Here is a 25,932-nt window from a genome sequence, read left to right as displayed (position 1 = left end):
GCATATTGTCTTGTTTTTAGAAGGTGCTCCGCAAACATTTGTTGAATGGATTCAGTGAGGATACACTTTCAGTTAGAGGTATTATAAAGCTCCCAACCATCTTCACCTACAAATTGCCAGAGAAGAACACTACCCAATTCTGTTTCCTGTCTGGATATCATATTTCAAGCCTTGCGGTCCTTTAGTGTGGAGGCTGCTAGATCCTATTTAATCCTGACTGGGGCCCCTTATACCTGAATTATCTGTTTCTGCCTTTCTCCATGGCTTGGAAGCTCTCAAATTTGGCAGTTATATTCCTGGGGGCTGTCTTTTGAGGATCTAAAGTAGAGGGTGATCTATGTATTCTTTCAATGTCTGTTTTGCCCTCTTGTTCAATAATATAAGGGCACTTTTCTTGGATAATTTCTTATAATATGATATCAAGGCTTTGTTTTTTTTCTAGGTTTTCAGGTAGACCAGTGATTCTCAGATTGTCTCTCCTGGACTTATTTTCCAGGTCAATTGTCCTTTCAATGAGATATTTCATGTTTCCTTCTAGTTTTTCATTCTTTTGATTTTGCTTTCTTCTTGCTGTCTTGTAAGATCATTAGCTTCTACTTGCCCAGTTCTAGTCTTTAAAGACTGGTTTTCAGCTATGATCTTTTGATTTTCCTTTTAGGTTTGGTCTATCCTGTTTTTCATGGCTTCCAGCAGGTCAGTTCTGATGTCCAGATTGCTTATTACTTCATGTGGTTTCTGGGTTTCTTTTCCCAAGCGGGAGATTCTGCCTTTTAAATTGTTACTTTCTTTTTGAATTACTTGCGTTTATATTTCCCACTTTTCTTGCCATTTTTCTATCTTTCTTTCTTACTTGGTTCTTGAACTCAATTTTGAGTTCCTCGAGAGCCTGTGACCAATTTCCATTGTTTTTGTAATGTTTGCTTGTTTGCTACTCTTTGGTCTTGCTTCTGTACTCTGCTCCTTTTCACCAAAGAAGTTATCCAGTGTCAGAGGCTTTTCCTCTAATCTATTTTTTTGGTACTTGTGGATTGTAGTTCTTGGGTGTTAGTGCCATTGCGGTATTAGTTTTATTTTCCCTTCTCAGCCAGAAGTCTGAATGAGGAGGGCAGGCAGCCACAGAGTAGATTTTTGCCCTGAAGCTATTTTTCCAGCCTGTTTCTGCTCCATCTCCCATCTCTGCTCCATCTCTGTCTCTGCTCCATTATTTAATAAATGCTTTACTTTTACTTCTATCATAATAGTAGTCAGGATTTTGGAGAAGAGCTTTAGTTTGAACTTTACTTCCTCTGATTTTAAATCCACTTTTTCTTTAAAACTGGATACTAGGTGGCAGATGGGTGGCTCAGTGAATTGAGAGGCAGTCCCAGAGATGGAAGGTCCTGGGTTCAAATTTGACCTCAGACACTTCCTAGCTCTATGACCCTGGGCAAGTCACTTGACCCCCATTGCCTAGACTGTACCACTCTTCTGCCTTAGAACCAATGCACAGTATTGATTCTAAGATGAAAGGTAAGGATTTAAAAACAACAACAACAACAACAAAACTGGATGCTAAAGCTTAAGAAATATAATTGCTTCTTTTTTGCTTTGGCCATTTTTTTTAAATAGAAGGAATTTTCCCTCCAGGAAACATTTTCTGCAAATTCTATATGTAGTCTTTTAATTAGATATTGAATCATAATAATGTGATTTCTTAGTATGTAGCTGTTTTAATAGAAATTGTGGAAAAAAAAGAATTTGAGCAAGAGAACCCGAAACATTTAAAAATTGCTTTTATAAACTCTGCTCCTGTAGTTGTGGCTCTATGATTGATTGCATCAGAAACTTGGGACACTTTATGATCTAAGCATTTGATTCTAACAAATGAATCTATGATCTGATTTGATTTAGAGGTGCTGACCTTCAGTGCTAGAGATTGTCTACCCATCCTTCATGACTCAATCATCCATAGATTCTACCATTTGGGTGGGTTCAGGAAGTTCCTATCCAATGGTCTAGAAACCTTTGCCACTTTTTCCTAGTTCAAGCATCTAGTCTAGCTAATGTCTCCACTCTGGTGTTTAGGTTATAGAAGGAGGAGGTCAAATTACTCTTAAGGTCGAATCAATTTTATTACTGATGAGAATGTAGTGATCAGTCACCTCACCCAAAGTCCTTATACATACCCTTTCATGGCCTCCTTCTTGTGTCCCCCCCCCAATACTTTAAAAAACCTGTTTCTTGTGAGCAGACCTAATTATTCATTAACATAGCCATCCCATCTTTCTCCTTTTAAGATACCTTCCTAGATCTCTTCCCTTCTCATGTTAGTTACCTTCCCCACAGTTAACATTTAGTTAGGTCCACTTTTCCATCCTGTAACCCTTAGATATAATTCCTTTGCCAAAGTGAGAGATTCTATCCTAATACTTTCCTTTTACTTTAAAGGCTATGCTTTGTTTTGCTTAAAGGTTCTACATTGCTAATTGTTTGGGTACTTTTTCTGCCTATGGAGATCATGGTCAAGCTGTTCTCTATATCTTAATAGTTTTACAAGTTTAATATAATTCTTTTACCCCCCCAGAAAATCCTCTGATAACCAACTCTGATGATGAACACTTTGAAATTTAGATAAATTGAACTTCAGCGGAGGGATGCCCTCCCTAAAGTTTTTCTGTTTTAGTAAGACCAGTTAGTTTTTACTTCATTGGCTTAATTAACCTTTGAGAATCCTTTAGCAAAAGAATAATTTTCTACTATAGATTTTCAGATTATCTACTACAAATGTGTAATACTTGTTTTTTCATGTGATTGGCTATAAAGTGAATCTATTTACCTATTAATTAGGTAACCCATCATTCCCAGTTCCTTGGGCATTGGTACCATCCATTATATTCCCCTCTCTTCCTCTCACCCTGTCCCCTTGTGCACATATGGATGGATGAAGGAATGAATGACTTGACTTTGCTTTTTGTTTTTAGGGTCCTGATGAAGAAGCAGTTGTGGATCTTGGAAAAACCAGTTCAACAATTAATACCAAATTTGAAAAGGAAGAACTAGAAAGTAAGTACTTGAAGATGATGAGTAAGTCTATGGTATAGTTTAAATCTCTATATCTAGTTGCTTTTAATAATTGCCTTTTTGCATTTATATACTCATTGGGAAATCTGGCCTATTTATCAGTATTCCCACTTCTCTATATGAAATTCTATTTTTAAGATATTGGAGACTGAATAGATTTCAAGATATCTTTTGAGGTGTCATACACAGAGAGAGTATTGGAATTAAAAAATTGGGGGGGCTTTAAAGTTGAGATAAAAGAAGGCAGGAACAGATGCTTTGTCCATTTTTCACTAATGATGCAAAGATAGGACCCCAGATTTAGAGCCTGAAGGCAGTTCAGGGACCTGAAGCCTGCCTGTTAGGTTCCTTATTGCTCTATTTCATGGACTCAGTGGTTGTTCTTTGCTTCAGACAGAGGTTTTCTTAGAGTGGGCAGGCCCTTCGCCAGTGAAGGCTGCAGAGATTCTTGTGTCTTAGAAGCCTTTGTTGATGTGGCTAAAAACATGTCTGAGACAGATGGTCAGTCTTGTGGTGATGAGCCTCTTTGAACTCATTAACAGTCTTGCACAGAGGCTGTACTTAAAGCATTTTCTGCTTAGTGTACGACCTTTAAGAAGCCAGGGTCACTTGTATTCTAAAATAGGGCTCAGCATCTGAAGAAACTGACTATAGTTTAGGGCCAGCATATCAGATTCATCTACTAGGGGAAGTAGGAAGTTACCACTGAGAATCAATTTGTAACAACGTTATCCTTCAAATTCTTTAATAACTTGGGTACATGAGAAGAGATCACAGACTGAGGGGTAGGAGGGTCAAGAGAAGTGATCTAGCCCAACCCTCTTACTTTACAGATGAGGAAACTGAGGCCCAGACTGGTTAAGTGGTTTGCCCAAGATCAATGGGTAGAGCAAGGATTTGAAACCATAGCCTCTGATTATTTGCTTGTCTGTCTATTCCATTTGCTGCAAATCTGAAACACTGTTCCTTGTGAAGAAGGATTTTTTCTGGACTAGTTCTTTTGTTTAAGGCAGCTTATTGGTGCAATTCCATTTGGACCTTCAGAATCTGATCATCAGGGTTCTTTTTCACCCCTGTCACATGGTTGGTTGTAGGTTTGTATACTAGAGGGATTGTGGGAATCCCTTTTACAAGTTCAAGAATACCTGGCATGAACCACATATTCTGTTTGTAAGAAACCAGGACCTGGGTCTTTATCTAGTGAAGATTTCTTGTTTTCACTCTCAGGAGTATGGAAAAGCAAAAATCATTATAAGAAAGAACTCTTTTCCTTCTTTGATAGCTGGGTTGCCACTGATGTCATTGTAAACAAAGGTAGTGTAGTAGGTAGAGAGTGAGATCAAGACCACCTTTAGACACTTACTAGCAGTGTGACCTTGGGCAAGTCACTAAATCTCTGCCTCAACTAATGATAATACCTATCTTGGAGGGTTGTTGTGAGGATCAAATGAGGTAATGATTATAAAGGGCTCAAAGTGCTTGGTATGTGGTAGATGCCATATAAATGTTAGCTTATATTGTTGTTATTGTTATTATTATTAGTATTAATCATCATCATTGTTAGGATAGAAAAATTGTTGGCATATGTAGGTGCCTGGTAGGAACCCTACCTACTTCCTGAAAGTTAATACTTTAGAGGAGAACCTAAATTCCCAGTCATAGGAACTAAATTTTCTTGATTAGAATGTTAGTTTTTGTGATTATATTTTACCTTCTTCACACCATAAAGATTATACTTTTATTGTATAGTCTGGTTATGTACACCTGCCACCTTCAAGGAGAAATTTATTTGGTTGTTGGGGAAAGACAGGAATAAAACTGGAGTGCCCTTTCTTTACTGCCCTGGGTATGGGGTGGTTCTTTTGATCTCCATGTCTCTGGTGAAACTTGACAGAGTGCACATGGGTACTGTTTTTGAAAGGTGAAAGAAAAAGTGTGAGGGAGACTAAAGAAACAAAATAACTGAGACAGGACTGGGACTTTGTGGAGAGAGCATTCAATTCAGAGATGATAAGTTTGAATCCCTCCTCTATTATGGCTAAGACCTGGTTTGCACTGTATAATTTCTAAGATCTCTTCTAGTTTTAAACCCTTTGATCCTGTGTTTGAAAAACAAAGAAAAGAATTAAGGAGGAAAGGGGAAGGGGTTTGGATCTATTCTGTTCTTCATTTCTTTTTTGTCAATTATAAATTCACAAAGTTTCTGTTAATCATAGTGTGAATATTAAAGCCGTTAGAATTGATGTTGGAATACAAAAGCATTGCCAGAAGGCTTCAGAAATTATGGTTGAAACTTTCTGGCCAGAAAATGAGCTGTTAGCTGTTAGGTGGTGTTTTAATGTTACTAATGATGGAAATGACAGGCATTAGGGGAGAGATCTGGAAAGAAAATAGCTTAGAGGATAGAATTTGATTTTTAAAAAGAGTGAGGAGCTCTTGCCTAATAAGGACTGACAATGCATTTGCCTGAAGTCACTGCAGATCTAATCAGGAGAACTTTAAACTGAAGGGAAGTGGGAGAGAGGAAGATGCTTAGGGGACATTGATCCTCTAAGCCAGAGAGAATTGAAGCAATAAGCCAGAAGTAGAATGTGTGTGCTTGGTAACAAGCATACAATGTATTCTGAGAAAGGAAGGTGCACAAGAGAAACTTAAGGCCAGGAGGGGGATTTGATTTCATAGGTTTTCCTTTGAATTCCAGATCGGGTAGTATAGGACCCATGGCTGGAATGTAACTTTGGAATATTAGTCCTTATTAAAATGCTAGGTTTATAAAAGGGTAGGGAGGGAGAGAAGTCAGGAGCATTGGATATTCAGAAGAGAACTTGTAGGGAAATTTAGGAACCAAATTGAGGAGGTGCATGGGAGAACAGTGAAGAGTAGGAGTAGAGCACTTGAGATGTGTTCCAGGTGCTTTGAAGACCTCAAGGTAAAAACTATTTTCATCATAATAATTTTTAATTTTTGATTTCTTATAATGTAAATATTGAGAGATAGAACCCACATAAGCCAAACCTCTTTTGGGGAGTCATCAATAATTCTGAAGAGTTTAAAGAGGTCCTGAGACCAGAAAAACTGAAGGCTGCTGAAAATTGGCTGAAGCATTCTTTCTGTTTAGAGCAGAGTAGCTAACTTCTTAACTAAATGATAATTTCATATGTCAAAACTCAGAGGAGCCAAAGAAGGAAACTTCTTTTCTGGACCTGGTTCAGTAATTTAGCAGGCATTTATTAAACACCTACTATGTGCAAGGCACTGGGAATAAAAAGACAAATTAAAGTTTCTACCTTTAATGAGTTTATATTTTATTGGGGGAGATAATTGTAATGGAGGAAGAGAAATTGCGTCTCCTACCACCAAATTCAGGACCAGAGTGTGGTAGAGATGACATGGAGCCAGAATTCTCTCTCCTTCATGCCCTTCCCCCACTCAGGTTGGTCTTCTAGCATGATGAGTCTGCTTTCCTCTCTTACAAAATACATGTGAGCAAATGTTAACAGGCTATATTCTGGTTTGCACTTCCAGATGGCCCAGTGTGTTAGGTTTCATCCCTCCCTCAGTTTTCTCTGAGAGAGCCCTGAAGAAGACTGGGGGGCAGGGAGAGGCATCTTACCTCTGCTAATGGCTTCAGTCCCCACCAGTGGTGTTTCTTTTAATTCTGGGGGCCCCTACCCCAGTTCTATTTGATGATCTAATGATCAACTCCAAAGCTTTAGCAAGAACAAACATATAAACATCCCTCCCAGTAAGAGGAGGGATCCTAGAACACACCACAATTCCCTGTACTACCTTACTCTCTGGAGAAGAGAAGAAAGAGATTAAGGATCTGAACTAGGCTGAGAACTCAAATAGCCACAGGCTAGCTCAGTTCCTTCCTAGCTCAGGCAGTCTCACCAAGTCTTAAGTCCAAAGTCCCCATTGGGTTCCAGTCCCAGACACACAGCTTTTCAGGGCTTCTCTGCTTGATCAGGCTGCACCATCCAACCTGGTGACTTGACTCTTAAGGTTGCTCTGGCTCCAGTTCTTACACATAGAACCAAAAAAAAGGATAAACAAGGCAGAGCCCAGGAAACCCCCCAGCCTTGGGGATACAGGGTAAAAGTGGGAGAAGAGGGGAGAGTCAGTTTATGGCACCCATGCTGTGGTGAATGTGACCTTGACCCTCTGCAGACACCAAGAGGAAAGAGAGTGAGTGTCCCGGCTTGTTGCAGCTCTGAAACCCATTGGAGGCTATTTCTACTCTCATGGTAGAGGAGTGCAGAATGTCTTTTCTCAGAAGCAGATCCCAGGGGTCTCTCATGTTGCTCCCATCATGTTAGTTAATCTGAGCATGTTCCAAGTGCTTATGTAAACCTGTTATGTAAGCATATGTGAAATAAATACAAGGTACCTTTTGTGGAGCAAGTGCTAAGACACGGGGCATCATGTAGAACAGCCCAACTTGGGAAGAAACCAGGGATTCTGGGAGCTAGAGGTGCCAGGGGAGCATGTGCCAGGGATGAGGAGCTTTGTATGAGGGGGTGGAGATAGGAATGTTGGGTGAGAACATCCAGGCTCCATTGGGCAGCTTCTCATAAGCAAGAAGGACTTGTTGCTATAGAGATCTTTCTAGGTCAGTAACCTCTAGCTTAGAATCTATGGCAGCCAAGCAGAGGAAAAGGCAAATAAGAGCATGCATGCGTGTGTGTGTGTCTGTCAGTCAGTCTGTCTGTCTGTATCTGTTGATCTTCCATAAGTCTTTCCCTGTTGCCTTCCATCCTCCATTCAGCCACTAAGGTGATCTTCCTAAAGCACAGGTCTCATCACATCATTCTTCCTACTCCGTAAACTCCATTGGCTTCCTATTGCCACCAGGATTGAATATCAAATTCTCTGGCATTCGGAGACCTTCGTAACCCAGCCCCCTCCTCCTTCAAGGTGCTCATCCTGAAGGCTCTGTTTGTCCATGGCACTTAGCTCTCTTGACACTCCCTTCTTAGGTGACTAATCAGTCCTCCTTGGTGTATCATTTATATGACTCAAAGTCTGTGTCTCAAGGACCAGCCTCACAGTTCCTGATCCCAGTTTACTATCTCTGCTTGTTACTCTTTCCACCTCAATGTTGCCTTACCACACTGTATTTTGGAAATCCCATCTCTACCTCTTATCTGGAATAATTTATTAATCAAAATAGAGACAGGCATGTAATTCTCTGTAATAGGTAAAATGTCTTATTTTTTTGTTGGTCCATCAAAAGTTTCCATAGGGCAAATTATGATACTAAACAAATTGAAGATGTGTGCTCAATACCGTGAATCTTAAAATTTCTAAGACTTGTGAATGTTAAAAATTCTCAGACTCTACCTTAGAACATTTGGTTGACCATTCCCCATTTAAAACAATGAAGGTACTTGATCAGGCATGTGAGAACTCTAATATTACTCCACCATACTTAGACAGTGCCTTAGGGGGAGATAAAGTTGTAAACTCCCTACTGAACAACAGTGAAAAAGTACTTAACCCATACTTATAGTATACTTATAGTGAGGCCAAGCCCTTAAGCTAAGTCTATTTTTAGATCTAATACAAACAGGTGCTAAGTACCTATAAAGGTCAAATTAATCACTAAAAGGTCAGGCAACTTGCAAACTTGCCAGGGACAAGTTTAACAAAAGAAGGTGTGAATTGTAAAGATTAAAATTTAGGGGAGAACTGGGGAGACGGAGGCATCTGAGGCAGGTAGAAATTAGTTTCTCTCTGCAAGGAGTATTATATTTTTTTAGAGGTTTATTTTTTTTAATTTTATAGTATTTTATTTGATCATTTCCATGCATTATTCATTAAAGACAAAGATCATTTTCTTTTCCTCCCTCCCACCCCCCGTAGCCGACGCGTGATTCCACTGGGTATCACATGTGTTCTTGATTCAAACCCATTGCCATGTTGTTAATATTTGCATTAGAGTGTTCGTTTAGAGTCTCTCCTCTGTCATGTCCCCTCAGCCACTGTAGTCAGGCAGTTGCTTTTCCTCAGTGTTTCTACTCCCTCAGTTTGTCCTCTGCTTATGGATAGTGTTTTTTCTCCTAGATCCCTGCAGATTGTTCAGGGACATTACACCACCACTAATGGAGAAGTCCATTATGTTCTCTTGTACCACAGTGTATTAGTCTCTGTGTACAATGTTCTCCTGGTTCTGCTCCTCTCGCTCTGCATCACTTCCTGGAGGTTGTTCCAGTCTCTATGGAACTCCTCCACTTTATTATTCCTTTGAGCACAATAGTATTCCATCACCAACATATACCACAATTTGTTCAGCCATTCCCCAATTGATGGGCATCCCCTCGTTTTCCAGTTTTTGGCCACCACAAAGAGCGCAGCTATGAATATTCTTGTACAAGTCTTTTTCCTTATTATCTCTTTGGGGTACAGACCCAGCAGTGCTATGGCTGGATCAAAGGGTAGATATTCTTTTGTCGCCCTTTGGGCATAGTTCCAAATTGCCCTCCAGAATGGTTGGATCAGTTCACAACTCCACCAGCAATGAATTAATGTCCCTACTTTGCCACATCCCCTCCAGCATTCATTACTTTCCATAACTGTCATGTTAGCCAATCTGCTAGGTATGAGGTGATACCTCAGAGTTGTTTTGATTTGCATCTCTCTGATTATAAGAGATTTAGAACACTTCTTCATGTGCTTGTTAATAGTTTTGATTTCTTTATCTGAAAACTGCCTATCCATGTCCCTTGCCCATTTATCAATTGGAGAATGGCTTGATTTTTTGTACAATTGATTTAGCTCTTTATAAATTTGAGTAATTAAACCTTTGTCAGAGGTTTTTATGAAGATTGTTTCCCAATTTGTTGCTACCCTTCTGATTTTAGTTACATTGGTTTCGTTTGTACAAAAGCCTTTTAATTTGATGTAGTCGAAATTATTTATTTTACATTTTGGGATTCTTTCTATGTCTTGCTTGGTTTTAAAGTCTTTCCCCTCCCAAAGGTGTGACATGTATACTATTCTGTGTTTACCCAATTTACTTATGGTTTCCTTCTTTATGTTTAAGTCACTCACCCATTTTGAATTTATCTTGCTGTAGGGTGTCAGGTGTTGATCAATTCCTAATCTCTCCCACACTGTCTTCCAATTTTTAGAGGTTTATTTAAGATTAAGGATTAAAGAAAATACAGGATAAGAAACACGTGTCCAGGCCATAGAGTGGCCTAGACACAACCTCACCTACATTATAAAAAAAGCCAGGCCTGCCCCAAAACGGAAGTCCAAGAGCCCTCAAAAGCCTTTGAATCAGCTTAAATACCTTCTCGATCTCGGCCCAGGTGAGATTACAAGGCATTCTGGGGAAGTGGAGCAAAGGCTTGTGGAGATTGTAGTCCTGTATTCGAGTCTATTTTTTACAGAATTCAGAATGGTCAGTCCTTTGGAAAACGTCTACTGTGATTGGTAGATGTGAAAACTTAGGGGAGGTGACATAGGAGAAAATTCTCTTTAAAAGGAGGTTAGGAGAGGTCTCTGGGAAGTTCAGCTTGCCAAAGCTGAATTGGAGGCTTGGTGGCTGAACTTAGTGGAGCTGAGGAGCTAAACTGGAGGGTCTCTCTGAACACTAGAATTTTGCTTGGGACAAATCTGGTGGTGAGTGGATTAAAGACTGACTGATATCTCTCTTAAGGCTTAAGCCTAGGCTGGCCTAGCCTTTTTCTCATTATTTCCTCTTACTCTCTCTCTCCCTTTCATTAATTCCTTAATTTGTATTAATTAAAATCTCCATAAAACCCAGCTGATTTGGATATTTAATATTTGGGAATTTCCCCATGGGGACCACTATATTTTTGATTTGAAACCATATTTTCCTGGTCACAGTTTAAAGCAACCACTCTTTTAACAGTAACAGTTTAAGGCAACCACTCTTTTAACTGTAACAATACTAAACAAGATAAAATGTGTATTTTATGGCACGTAGCCATTTTGTGTCCTTTTTAGAAAATCAGGAAAGCATAATGCAGCCAAAACTTTAGGTTTTCATACCCAAGTAGCTTGCAGAACATGGGATTCATTTTACAGGATTGTTGCCATCAAAGAAATTGTTCTCCTGGTTCTCCTAATTCCACTCACTATGAGTTGTAAAGGATAATTTTAGTGTTGTAACTTAAAATCTAAATTGATTGGTCACCAGGTAAAATCCCAAATAATAGTTGTACCCAAGTCATCTGGAAATGATGGTGATTTTAATTAACATAGAGAGAAGGAATTAAGGAGAAGAGAGAGGGAGAGGAAAGAGTTAATTTAAACTGCTCTGGCTCCTCCTGAGCCAGGCAGGAGCCAAAGACCTTGGCCAAAGGGGCCTCCCTGAGCCTAAGGGAAAGGAAAGTCAGTCTTATCACTCACCACGAGACCTGTCTCAAGGAAGCTGTCTGAGGGAGCTCCTCCAGGCTGAGTTCCCTATGTCCCAGTCCCCTTCTGGCCTTTACATCTTCTTTTTAAAGATCTTTACTCTTGTGTCACCTCCCCTAAATTTTCACTTCTACCAATCACAGGACTTTTACTTTTTTTTTTTAACTTTTCTCCAGGACTGCCCATTCTTTAGTTCTCACCTTCTTGGGTTAGATTTTTTCCAGGACTGTCCACTCTTTAGTTTTTGAGCTACTTCACACTTCTTTGTTAAGTTCACCTTTTGTTAGTTACTTGACCTTTTTGTGATTAATTTAACCTTTATAGGTACTTAACATCTTTTGTATTGAGATACTAAAAATAGACTTAGCTTAAAGTTCTAGCTTCACTATAAAGTGAGAACTAAATACCTTCATTGATCAATCAGGAGATTACAACTTTATCTTCCCCTAAAGTATGTATAAGTAGGGTGGAGTAATTTCCAAGTTCACACAGTTCAAACTAATAATCTAACTCTGAAATTCATCTTTCATCATTTCTTTCTTTTTTTTTTTACAATTTAAACATTATCTTATTTGGTCATTTTCAAACAATATTCCTTGGAAACAAAGATCCTTTTGTCCCCCCCCCCCCCAACTCCCACCACCCCTCCCCTAGCCAACGCACGATTCCACTGGGTATCATATGTGTCTTTGATATAAACCCATTTCCATGTTGTTGGTATTTGTATTAGGGTGTTCATTTAGAGCCTCTCCTCATTCATGTCCCTTCCACTGCTGTAGTCAAGCAGTTGCTTATCTTCCTTGTTTTTACTCCCACCTTTTGTCCTTTGCTTGTGGATAGTGTTTTTTTCTCCTAGATCCCTGTTCAGGGACATTGCATTGACACTAATGGAGAAGTCCATTATGTTCTCTTGTACCACAATATTTCAGTCTCTGTGTCCAGTGTTTTCCTGGTTCTGCTCCTTTTGCTCTGCATCACTTCCTGGAGGTTGTTCCAGTCTTCATGGAATTCCTCCACTTTATTATTCCTTTTAGCACAATAGTATTCCATCACCAACATATACCACAGTTTGTTCAGCCATTCCCCAATTGAAGGGCATCCCCTCATTTTCCAATTTTTGGCCACCACACAGAGCGCAGCTATGAATATTCTTGTATATGTCTTTTCCCTTATTATCTCTTTGGGGTACAAGATCAGCAGTGGTATGGCTGGATCATAGGGCAGACATTCTTTTATCTCCCTTTGGGCATAGTTCCTAATTTCCCTTCAGAATGGTTGGATCAATTCACAACTCCACCAGCAATGAATTAATGTCCCGACTTTGCCACATCCCCTCCAGCATTCATTACTTTCCTTTGCTGTCATATTAGCCAATCTGCTAGGTGTGAGGTGATACCTTAGAGTTGTTTTGATTTGCATTTCTCTGATTATAAGAGATTTGGAGCACTTTTTCATGTGCTTATTAATAGTCTGATTTCTTTGGCTGAAAACTGCCTGTTCATGTCCCTTGCCCATTTATCAATTGGAGAATGGCTTGATTTTTGTACAATTGATTTAGCTCTTTATAAATTTGAGTAATTAGACCTTTGTCAGAGGATTTTGTTATGAAGATTGTTTCCTAATTTGTTGCTTCCCTTCTCAATTTGGTTACATTGGTTTTGTTTGTACAAAAACTTTTTAATTTAATGTAATCAAAATAGTTTATTTTACATTTTGTGACTTTCTAAGTCTTGCTTGGTTTTAAAGTCTTTCCCTTCCCACAGGTCTGACATGTATATTATTCTGTGCTCACCTAATTTATTTATAGTTTCCTTCTTTATGTTCAAGTCATTCACCCATTCTGAGTTTATCTTGGTGTAGGGTGTAAGGTGTTGATCCAAACCCAATCTCTCCCACACTATCTTCCAGTTTTCCCAGCAGTTTTTGTCAAATAGTGGGGTTTTGTCCCAGAAGCTGGGCTCTTTGGGTTTGTCATATACTGTCTTACTGGGGTCATTTACCCCAAGTCTATTCCACTGATCCTCCTTTCTGTCTATTAGACAGTACCACATTGTTTTGATGACCACTGCTTTTTAATAGAGTTTGAGACCTGGGACTGCAAGGCCTCCTTCCTTTGTATTTTTTTTTTTTCATGATTTCCCTGGATATCCTTGACCCTTTGTTCTTCCAAATGAACTTTGTTATGTTTTTTTCTAAGTTAGTAAAAAAATTTTTTGGAAGTTCAAGGGGTATAGCACTAAATAGATAAATAAACTTGGGAAGGATTGTCATTTTTATTATATTGGCTCGTCCTACCCAAGAGCAGTTAATATTTTTCCAATTGCTCAAGTCCACTTTTAGTTGTGTGGAGAGTGTTTCAAAGTTGTGTTCATATAGTTCCTGTGTTTGTCTCGGGAGATAGATTCCTAAGTATTTTATTTTGTCTAAGGTGATTTTGAATGGGATTTCTCTTTCTAATTCTTGCTGCTGAGCTGTGTTGGGAATATATAGAAATGCTGATGACTTATGTGGGTTTATTTTGTAACCTGCAACTTAGCTAAAGTTGTTGATTATTTCAACTAGCTTTTTGGTTGATTCTCTAGGATTCTTTAAGTAGACCATCATATCATCCGCAAAGAGCGATAGCTTGGTCTTCTCCTTGCCTATTTTGATGCCTTCAATTTCTTTTTCTTCTCTAATTGCTACTGCTAGTGTTTCTAATACAATGTTAAATAATAAAGGTGATAATGGACATCCTTGTTTCACTCCTAATCTTATTGGGAATGCATCTAGTTTATCCCCATTGCAGATGATGTTAGTTGATGGTTTTAGATATATACTGTTTATTATTTTTAGGAATGACCCTTCTATTCCTATGCTTTCTAGTGTTTTTAATAGGAATGGGTGTTGTATTTTATCAAAAGCTTTTTCTGCATCTATTGAGATGATCATGTGATTTTTGTCTGTTTGTTTTTTGATATTGTAAATTCTGTGGATGGTTTTCCTAATATTGAACCAGCCCTGCATTCCTGGTATAAATCCTACTTGATCATAGTGAATGACCCTCCTGATCACTTGCTGGAGTCTTTTTGCTAGTATCCTATTTAAGATTTTTGCATCTATATTCATTAGGGAAATTGGTCTATAGTTTTCTTTCTCTGTTTTTGACCTGCCTGGCTTTGGAATCAGTACCATGTTTGTGTCATAAAAGGAATTTGGTAAAACTCCCTCTTTGCTTATTATGTCAAATAGTTTGTATAGTATTGGGATTAGCTGTTCTGTGAATGTTTGATAGAATTCACTTGTGAATCCATCAGGCCCTGGGGATTTTTTTCTTAGGGAGTTCTTTGATGGACTGTTGGATTTCTTTTTCTGATATGGGATTATTTAAGAATTCTATTTCTTCTGTTAGTCTAGGCAATTTATATTTTTGTAAATATTCATCCATATCACCTAGTTTGGTATATTTATTGCCATATAGTTGGGCAAAGTAGTTTTTTTTTTTAAACCCTTACCTTCTGTCTTAGAGTCAATACTATGTATTGGCTCCAAGACAGAAGAGTGGTAAGGGCTAGGCAATGGGGGTCAAGTGACTTGCCCAGGGTCACACAGCGGGGAAGTGGCTGAGGCCAGATTTGAACCTAGGACCTTCCGTTTCTAAGGCTAGCTCTCAATCCACTGAGCTACCCAGCTGCCCCCCAAAGTAGTTTTTAATGATTGCCTTAATTTCCTCTTCATTGGAGGTGAGGCCCCCCTTTTTATCTTTGATGCTGTTAATTTGCCTTTCTTCTTTCCTTTTTTAAATTAGATTGACCAGTACTTTGTCTATTTTGTTTGTTTTATCAAAGTACCAGCTTTTCTAGTCTTGTTTATTAGTTTAATAGTTCTATCACTTTCAATTTTATTAATTTCTGCCTTAAGTTTTAGGATCTCTAGTTTGGTTTTCTTCTGGGGCTTTTTAATTTGTTTGCTTTCAAGTCTTTTTATTTGAACTTCCAATTCATTGAACTCTGCTCTCCCTAATTTGTTAATATATGCACTCAAGGATATGAATTTTCCTCTGAGTACTGCTTTGGCTGCATCCCATGAGGTTTGAAAGGATGTCTCACCATTGTCATTTTCCTCAATGAAATTATTAATTTTTTCTATGATTTTTTCTCTAACTGATTTTGGAGTATCATATTATTTAATTTCCAATTAATTTTTGATTTGGCTCTCCATGTACCCTTACTGATCATTATTTTTATTGCCTCATGATCTGAAAAGGTTGCATTTGTTATTTCTACTTTTTTGCATTTGTATGCCATGTTAGTGTATGTTCTGTCTTTGTGAATGTTCCATGTGGTGCTGAGAAGAAGGTGTATTCCTTTTTATTCCTATTTTTCTCCATATGTCTATTAACTCTTAATTTTTCTAAGATTTCATTCACATCCTTTACCTCTTTCTTATTTATTTTTTGGTTTGATTTATCTAAATTTGATAGTGGTTGGTTCAAGTCTCCCAGTAATATGGTTCTACTGTCTATTTCCTCCTTCAGTTCTCCTAGTTTCTCCATTAGAAATTTGGGTGCTATACCATTTGGTGCATACATGTTGATTAGTGATAATTCCTTTTTGTCTATACTCCCTTTTAACAGAATATATTTACCTTCCATATCCCTTTTGATCTGGTCTATTTTTGCTTTGGATTTGTCAGATATGATTGCAACTCTTGCCTTCTTTCTATCAGTTGAGGCCCAGAAGGTCTTACTCCATCCTTTAATTCTAACCTTGTGAGTATCAACCCGACTCATTTGTGTTTCTTGAAGACAACATATGGTAGGGTTTTGGGTTCTAATCCAGTCTGCTATTTGTCTACGTTTTATGGGTGAGTTCATCCCATTCACGTTCAAAGTTATGATTGCCACTTGTGGATTCCCTGGCATTTTGATATCTTTCCCTAATTCTGACCTTTCTTCTTTAGCTATAACCTTTTAAACCAGTGATTTACTTTAGATCAGTCCCCCTACTCCCCTCCCTCGGTATGCTTCCCTTTCTGGCCCCTCCCTCTCTTTTTTGTTCCATTTCCTTCCCCCTTTCCTTCCTTCCCTTTTTATACTCCCTCCCCCTCCCCCTCCTTTATTTCCCCTTCTCTCTTGCCTTGTTGGATAAGATAGAATTCAGGATCCCAGTGGATCTAGATGTTCTTCCTTCTCAGAGTTGATTTCACTGAGAGTAAGTTTTAAGTAATTACCACTTTGCGCTCTCTTCCTCTTCTTCCCCTCCCCTTCCCATGTGTATCTTTGTGTGAGAAAGATTATTCTATTTAGTTTTTCCCCCCCTCTTGAAGTTTTTCCCCCTCTTACTTCTTGAAGTAAATCTTAGTATCCTCAATGATTCCCCCCTCCCTTTTTCTTTCCCCCCTTTCACCAAATCGTCTTGATGTCCCACTCTTTCCCTATGTGTGATTCTTCTAACTATTCTTATGATGCATACAATTTTTGAGAGTTACACATTACATTTTCCCCACATATTTATATATATATATACATATATATATATATATAATTTGATATAAATATAATCCTTATAGAAGAGAGTTTGACTTAAAGAAAAAGATAAGGTTTTTCTCCTTTTCCCTTTCTTTCATATTTACGACTTCATGTTTCTCTTGCTCTCTGCGATTGGATGTCGAATTTTCCACTAAATTCTGGTCTTTTCTTAGCAAATACTTGGAAATCTTCTATTTTGTTGCATACCCATACTTTCCCTGGAAGTATATAGTCAGTTTTGCTGGGTAGTTGATTCTTGGTTGGAGACCCAGCTCTCTTGCCTTTTTAAATATCATGTTCCATGCTTTGTGGTCTCCTAGCATGTTTGCTGCTAAGTCATGTGTGATCTTTATGGGGGTCCCTCTATATCTGAAGCTCCTCTTCTTGGTTTCTTATAAGATTTTGTCCTTAGCTTGTTAGCTCTTGAATTTGGCGATTATATTCCTGGGGGTTGTCTTTTGGGGATTTAGTATAGAGGGTGTTCTATGAACCCTTTCTATTTCTATTTTGCCCCCTTGCTGGAGAACATTGGGGCAATTCTCTTCTATAATTTCCTATAGTATGGCATCGAGATTTTTGTTTATCTTTGGTTTTTCTGGCAGACCAATGATTCTCTAGTTGTCTCTCCTTCCTCTGTTTTCCTGGCCTGTCACCTTGTCAGTGAGATTATTTTATGTTTTCTTCTAATTCATTAATTTTTTGGCTTTGCTTTATTAATTCTTGCTGTCTTGCAAGTTCACTGTCTTCCAGTTGCTTAATTCCGGTCTTTAGGGACTGGTTTTGCTTTTCAGCTTGGTGTGCTCTTCTGTTAGATGCTTCCAGCTCTTTCTCCAATTGTGAGGTCTTATCTGTCAGGCTGCTGACCTCTTTCTGGTTTTTTCCCCATTTTTCTTTCCAGAAGGTTCCCATCTTTTGGATAAGCTCCAATTTGAGCTCTTCCAGAGCTTGTGGATAATTTCCATTTTGGGGGGCGTGTTTTGATTTTGTTTGAATTTCATCCTCTTTCTCTTCTTTTCCTTGGATATTCCCGCCATAAAAGTTTTCAATAGTCACTTTTTCCCTTTTCTTTTTGGAGGCTTGATTTTGGGCCCTGTGAGCCATCCCTTAGGTGGTTTTTTTCCCCCTTTCCTTTTTTTTCCGGGATCTGGGTGATATGGGACGGTTTTCTGTGGATTTAGGTTGCCTCAGACTAGTTCTTCCCTGCCTCCGAGGTTTGTTACCTCGCCCGCCCCTGTGCTCAGTGCTCCTGTCCCCGTGCTCTGTGGTCTCTTCTCACCGGTGAGCAGGAATCTCCTGTAAAACCGCTCTGAGGGGTGGATCTCTGGTATTCCCTGTCATTCTCCAGGAAGCCTGGCATGCCTCCCCCCATCACTACAGTGAGGGGCAATGCTTCGGCCTTAGGCAGTTTTTACAGATTCTTGAGACTCCCTACTGTTTGCAGTTTGCAGGGGCCCCGGGGTTTGCGAGCTCTGAAGTGCGCAGGGTTCTGTCATGAATCCGCCCTGAGAGGTTGTTCCCTAGCAGTCTTTAGATCCCAAGGACTGGTGTGCCCCCCTTCCCCCCAGACAGAGACGTTCCTCACTCGCTGTCCTGGTGAGCGCTCTGATCCCCTACTCTGGTTACATGGGGGAGGTGGGGGAGGGGAAGGGCAGCTCAGTTCACGTTTTTTGTGCAAGCTTTTCCTCCTTCTTATAGTGTGGCAATGTTCAAACCCCATGTATCTTCGTTTCTGTGGGATACTGGAGAGTCCCTCCATTCTTCCAAAGATGATTTTTATGCTCTTTTGAGGTAGTCTATTTCGTTAGGTGCCGGGGAGAGGAAGCTATTCGCGTCTAGATTGTAGCCATGTTTACCAGGAAGTCCCCTTTCATCATTCCTTACCATATACTAACATGCATTAAATTAGGATATCACAATTTATTTGGACATTTCTCAATTGATAGGCATCCTCCTGCATTCCAGGTCTCTTTTCTCGTTTTAATTGCCTCTCCCCCTTCAAGATCAGGAAATTAGTTGTCCTTGTGTCTTTTGCCCTACCATATAATCCTCCCTCTTAAACATTCTGTTTCTCCCCCCACCCCCTTTTTGTTTTTTCTTTTTTTGTTGAGTATGATGCTTTTTGCTGTGTGTGTGTTCAACCCTCCTGTCTGGTTTAGATTATTGTGAGGTTAATCTGAGGCCTGTTTTTTATACCCTTTCCCCATATTTGTGTGCTCTTTCTTCCCATATATCCTACTTATGAGAAATATAAAGTTATCTTCTCCCTTTTTCAATGTGTGCCTCTTAGCCCTCTCTTAATCCCTAACATAGCCAGTTCAGTATAAGATTCTCTATTTTTCTTAGTTAACTCTTTCAGTATCCTTCCAAAAGATACAGTAAGTTTAGGTTCTGAAGGGAAATTGATTTCTTTTTCTATTAGAATGATAGCATTGCATCATTAAACAGTCACTTCTAATTGCTTAAATAAATTTACCTTTCTAAGTTATTTTTGTTTATCTTTCTATGTTTTTACTCAGCTCTGTGTGTATATGTGTGTGTTTTCCCATCAAAAATGTTTTAAAGTCTTCTATTGCATGAAAGGTTAATTTTTTTCCCTTGTAGGATTATATTCACCATTACCAAGTAATTTATTTTTGGTAGCAAGTCTACATTCTTTCCCTACCATTGCTGGTGGAATGACAATGTTTGATTATTAACAGTCCTGAATGAGTTAAGAGAGTCAATAGGTTAGGTCAGCAAATGTGGCCCCTATGGTGTGCTAAATCCTGTGCTAAAGGCTGCAGTTACAAAGAAAGACAAAAACAGGCCATGCTCTAATGGAACTCCCAGTCTAATGAGAGAGGACATCCCAGTAACCGTGAACAATCAAGATGTGTACAGGATGGACTGAAAATAATCTCAAGGGGAATAGAATTAAGGAGAACCCGAAAAGAATTCTTGTAGAAGGTACTACTTTAACTGAGACTTGAAGGAAATTAGGGGAGCCACGAGTTGCAGGTGAAGAAGAGAGTTCCCAGAATGTGGGAAAGCCAGGGAAACTGTCCAGAGTTCAGAGTTGGAGTGTAGTGTGTGAGGAACAAGAAGATGGATGCTAGCAGATCCCAGAGGTTGAAGGGGCATGGAGTAAGGTGTAAGAAGACTAGTGAGAAAGGGATGAACCTCGTTATGAAGTAATTTAAAAGCCAAACAAATTTTGGAGGAAATAGCCCCTAGAGTTTATTGAACACACGGTTGTTGAAGGGGGGAGGGGGAGGAATTGTGGATGGATGGAACATGGTCAGATCTGTACTTTGAAGAAGATCCATTTGACAGCTGATCGGAGAATGGATTAGAGGCAAGAAGACCTAGCAGAAGAGTATTGCCTTAGCCTTGGTAATGAAGCCCTGAATTAGGGTGATGGCACTGCCGGGAGGCTGAATCATGTGCTGATCTAGGTCCCAAAGATCACTTTCTTGGTCTTCCATTCTGAGTCTGCTCAAATGAATGCCTCTGTCTCTCCATTTTTAATCCTTTACCTCACAGAATTTTTGCTTTCATGAAAGCACAGCTAAGGTTCCAACCTGTCTTACTTACTAGGCTTTTCCTGAATCCAATTATAAGCCTTCTCGCTCTTTATGTTCTGATATTTATTTAGTTATCCAACACATTGCTTCTTTAGAATGTATCTTTCTGTGCTCAGCCTTGAGCATAGTAACTTGCACATAAAAATTATTTATTTAGTTGAATATTGAATATTAAATGTTAGACTTCTTTATTATTTTATTTTTTAAACCTTTTGACTTTTATCTTTTTTTTTTAATGCTGAGCCAGATTTCGATTTTTGATCATCTTTACTTTTGCTCATTTTGGCATTGTATTCCTCTTTGCTATGAACATTATTTTGCCTGTCCTATAAATGTCCATTTCCATCATGTGATTTCTTCTGTTTTATCATGAACATTAATTCCAAATGACCAAATGATAGATGTCATTGTTTCTTTTGCCCATAGGTACATGATAAAAATGTTATTCCATTACTTTTTTTGAGGGGGAAGAGGAGAACCCCAAGACTCAGTTAGTTGTCATTTTATTTAATGATGTCATTTATCTTGAGAATGTCAATATTAATGAATGAGGATCTCATATTTCTAACACTTAATGCTAATAGAAGCTCTAAAAACCTTTTTGGTGACTCTCAGCCTCCTTGTTCCCTCCTGCCCTCTGGGGCCATTATCATTGCAGAAATAAATCAGACCTTCTTCTCCAAATGGCTTTGTATCATAGTTTGCAATAGCCAGAATTACCTAGGAGCCAGTAGCCAGAGCTCCTAGGTTATTGCTGAACCTTTTAGCTTAGTAGGATTTGATTTAGCTTCTGCTCTTGAGTCAGTCCACAAGCCTATATAGTGATTTCAATGTGTCATGTAAGTGTTCTAAGAATAGAAAGAAGAGTTTGAGATTTGATGGGAGCATAGACAGTAAGGCCACCTCACGGAGAAAACTTAACTTTGGGGTAACTGGGGAAAGGTCTGCTACAGAATGGTAACATTTGAATTGAGTCTTGAAGTTGGGGAAACTAAGATGAGGCCCAGGGGTGTCGTGTGATATGGAAATAACTTATAAGACTGATATATATTAATTTAAGGTCACCAAGGAATTCAGCTATGGAATTCCTAAATGAAAACTCAAGTCAGCAGTCAACCTTTTATGGAGTTTTAATTACAAACAGTAGGAAGAAAGGTGAGAGAGAGAGACAGAGAGAGAGAGAGAGAGAGAGAGAGAGAGAGAGAGAGAGAGAGAGAGAGAGAGAGTGAGTGAGTGAGTGTGTAAGTAAATACCCACTCTGGCCAAGGCCTTAGATAGCTGAGGCAAAGAAAAGAGATCAGTCACTATCACTCACGTGACCAAAATGGAGAAACAGTCTAAGGGCCTCTACTCCAAGCACCAGGCTTCAACAACCACACTCTCCCTCCACACAGGAAATCCCCAGACCCCTCAGCTGTCCTCTTCCTCACTTCCTGTGTCTCACCTGTGCCAATGGTGGCTCTAGCTTCACCCAGGACCACCCAGAGGTCTGTCCCCTTTGCACATGTCTGTTGAAGGCCATATTCTCAAATAATTAAATCTTGAGCTTTTGCTGCAGCCCTTTCTAAATCCTGTTACCTTGAGTAGGGTGGAGATTGTAGTTTCCAAGACCTGATTCTGTCATTCCAAGTATCTCTATTGTTATTGATCAGGAAATAGCTAAATCCCATCCTCTAAAGAATGATTTGAACAGGGTTGAGTAGTTTTGAAATTCACAGTAGGAAGGGATAGCCATGGTCAAAGGTGTGAAGTTGAATTGTCAGAGTGGACTGTAGAATGTCTGGACAGAAAGAAGCTAGTGCAAGAAGATGGGACCAGGTCTGTGGAGGGTTGGAAATGTCAGAGAACTTTATGTTTGCTCTTAGACGTAATAGACTGCTGCTAGAGTTAGGGCAAGGCAGATTGCATTTTAGGAAATTACTCTGGCAGTAGAATGATAGTGTCAGTTAGGGATACCAATTAGAAAGTTGTTGCTTGTCCAGCTGGGTAGTTCAGTGGATTGAGAGCCAGGCCTAGAGATGGGAGGTCCTTGGTTCAAATATGACCTCAGACATTTTCCAGCTGTGTGACCCTGGGCAAGTCACTTGACCCCTATTGCTTAGCCCTGACCACTCTTCTGCCTTGGAGCCAATACACAGTATTGATTCCAAGTCAGAAGGGAAGGATTTAAAAAAAAAAGAAAGTTGTCACAATAGAAAATCTGGGTGTGAGGTGATGATGACTTGCACCAGGGTGGTAGTTGTGGGACTGAAGAGAAAGGAGAAATAGAGGAGGGTTATTGTGAAGGTAGAAATGACAAGTTAGACAACATTTTGGAAATGTTGACATGATAGACATCCATAGACACTGCTGAAAAAGATGAGAAGAGATAGTATCAAGAGTTTTGGGTTTGCATTGGCAAAGAGAGGACTTTTCCAGAGATAGGAAGCAATAGTGGGGGAGACATCTGAACTTCTGGCAAGGATTACTCCTACTTTGTGTCTGTATTCCCAGCTTCTACCACAGTCCCTGACACTTAGTATTTCATTGATTTATTCATGAATCACCTTCTCTTATCTCCTCTCTGGGTTTCCATGCATTGTTTCTTGGGCCCCCTACCAGTTTAATTGCTCTTAATTACTCTCTTTTTCTCTTGGTTTCACTACCACAGGGCCCTCCCTTAAATCCACCTTCCATAGAGCTGTCCAACAAATGTCCTTTGCAGAACATAAATCAACCACAGTAAAACATTTTGCATGACTTGGGATAGATGAAATAATAGTAGCAGGACTTGGTACAACTGTGTAAGATTTAACAACCTGATCATTCCCAGCTCTTAAATGTTGAATGAACCAATAGACTATTCGTCCTTCAGCATCTAGCTTGGATTTTTTAACAGACATAATTGGGGTATTATATTCAGAGATGCATGCTATTATTATGCCTTGCTGCAATAATGAGTTTATTATCAGAGTGATTCCATCAATGGCCTCTTTACTAAGTGGGTACTGCGGAATGCATGGTCAGTACTTTAACAGGGGTTGCTGATTTTAATAAACCTACATCTGTAGAATCTGTAGCCCATAAACCTTCTGGAATATTATCTGGTATCTGATAGATATTATTCCTTTCCCCCTCTGACTATTGTATCCAGGAATAATACAGGGAAAAGATTCAGGGATTCTTTTGGGAGTTTCAAAGATATCACTGGTTGGTGTACACACTGTGGTTGCTCTCAATTTACAAAGAAGGCCCCTCTGCCACACAGATTTGGCAGCACCTGTGCCCAAGAGATAATTGTAAACTTGGGTTCCTATTTTTAGGGTTACATGGGGTTCTGTACTATTTTCTGGAGAATGGACACTAATTAATTCACTAGGATCAGGAAAACTCAACACTTGTTCCTGTTCCTCATTCTCTAATTCTTCATTGATTTCTCCTTTACTACTTTACCATGTTTTATTAATATTTCTTTGTTGTTTTCATTAGCTCTTATTTCATTATCCATACTTCCTAGTCCATTTCTCCGTATACTAGATCTTTAGCTGCACAGCCCTTGGCACACCTTCATAATGAATTTGTGCCTTTTTGCATATCGAGTTTTGGGGGATTCCCACCAGCTACCTGGGAATATTTTGGACTAGTATCTGCTTTGAGATAGTCTTGCATGGAATTCAGGTCTGGGGCTTGTTATGAATTATGGTAGCATCCAATATCAAAATAATTTGGATAGTTTGGTCTCCCATACTGGAATGCATTATTAAACCCACTATTGAATCTGTTGTTAAACCCATAATTTCCATATCCATTTTGCCTGAATCCATTAAAGTGGTTAAACCTATTGCCTCAGTTTCCTCTGAAGTTTGTCCAAAGAATTGTTTGTTACCTAAATCTGCACTCTCATGAGATGACCAGGTCCATCACAAAGATAACGTCTTAGGGTTTGTCTTTATTGACTGGGGTTGTAGTTATTTCTGGGTAGTCTATAGGTTCTTAGTGTAGCTACTGTTTTTTCCTGCACTAGACTGGATTTCAGTTTTTGTTTAAGCTCTCTCTGATTTCCTTGGTTAAGTTTTCAATTAGATATTTTTTCTCTTCTGATTGCCTATCTTTATCTTCTTGGAAAACATAATTTAGCAATTCTTCGAATTTCGTCAAGACCCATATCAAACCAGTATGGACAGTTACCCCAAGAATAATTTCAGATCACAGGGCATGTGTTTTTTACAAACTGCCTGCAAATGTGATTTATGTTTTTCTGTGTTAAACTATCCAACCCAACCCATTTTCCAGCACAGTCAATAATTCTATCAAGGAAAATGGAGAGAGTCTCTCCCACTTCCTGATTTTTAAATTTAGACCAGGTTCCTGGGTGTCTGGAATTTTGCTTTGTAAGGGGGAAAAATTAAAGGTTTTGACTAAATTTAAGAGTGTGGTTGCCGAGAATTATTACTCAATTCCAAATGACTTTTATGGTAGTTTATTTACAAAAGGAGAAAGAGTGAAATTAAGAAAATCAGAGAGTAGATATTTACTCTGGCCTGGTCTGAACCAGGCAGGGCTTAAGAGGCCCCAGCAAAGGAGACTCAGAGGTAAATTAATCAAGGGTTTTAGTCACTAGGCTTCCTCTGAGACGAGGGGCCTCTCTGGAGGCTAATACCTCAAGAAAAGCCAAGGACAGGAGTCAACCTTTGTCACTTACCCACATGGCAGTTCTAATAGAAAATAGAAGCAGTCCAAGGTCCTCAGAGCACCTTCAGGGTCAAGTTGAAGATGCTAGCCCCCATCACAGGAAGTTATTGCCACTTTTAAAGACCTTTCCTTTTGTCACTTCCTGTGCCTTCCTTCTACTTTTATATGGACCAATTATAGTCTACAAATTTTCTTAGGACTGCCCAGGGTGCAGTCAGTGGGTTCTGATTTGTCACCCACTTTTTTACACACATGACCTCCCCCACTTAAGGATATGTGGAATGTATATGCTTCTGGTGATTAAATCTAAAAACGGGCAGGGCATAGTTAATCCCTTCACTGCTTCATAGTTTCAATTATTGCCTCCCTGGCTGCAATTAAGTCTCTGTAACCCACAAACTAGTTAGCTTTCCATGCAGGATTCTTGGTTGGCCAGTTGGTGTTAATGTCTTCTATAATCTGCTGTTTCTCCCTCTTTGTCAATAATTCATCCATAAGGATGTCAAAATCCAAATAAGAAGGATTGTAAAGCTTAACTTAAACGCTTGAACTTCTTTACAATTCCCACTGGTTCTTATTCATATTTTGGGGTATTTTTTTTTAAAACCGTCTATATCAGCTTGTGTAGACCTTTTATGGCATATGATATTCAGTACACCATGCTCTAGAGACAGTACAGGTACTCACTTGAAGGAAATATATGAGCTGGTGTGCTTTCTAATGCTTCTGTTTCCATTTCTA

The 25,932-nt window shown here is 39.1% G+C and overlaps 1 protein-coding gene across 13 annotated transcripts in view; it reads left to right on the top strand.

Annotated features, from left to right (window-relative positions):
* Positions 1–25,932, top strand: part of SLC4A7 (solute carrier family 4 member 7) — a 160,319-nt gene that overhangs the window by 40,600 nt on the left and 93,787 nt on the right. For all 13 annotated transcript variants that reach the window (XM_056800362.1, XM_056800358.1, XM_007505206.3 and 10 more), the window contains exon 2: positions 2,961–3,042. In XM_056800362.1, the coding sequence (XP_056656340.1) occupies positions 2,961–3,042 (82 nt within the window). The remainder of the gene's footprint in view (positions 1–2,960; positions 3,043–25,932) is intronic.

This window comes from Monodelphis domestica, chromosome 5 (assembly GCF_027887165.1).
Source record: "Monodelphis domestica isolate mMonDom1 chromosome 5, mMonDom1.pri, whole genome shotgun sequence".
Classification (NCBI taxonomy): Eukaryota; Metazoa; Chordata; class Mammalia; order Didelphimorphia; family Didelphidae; genus Monodelphis; species Monodelphis domestica.
This window is presented reverse-complemented; position numbering and strand designations above follow the sequence as displayed.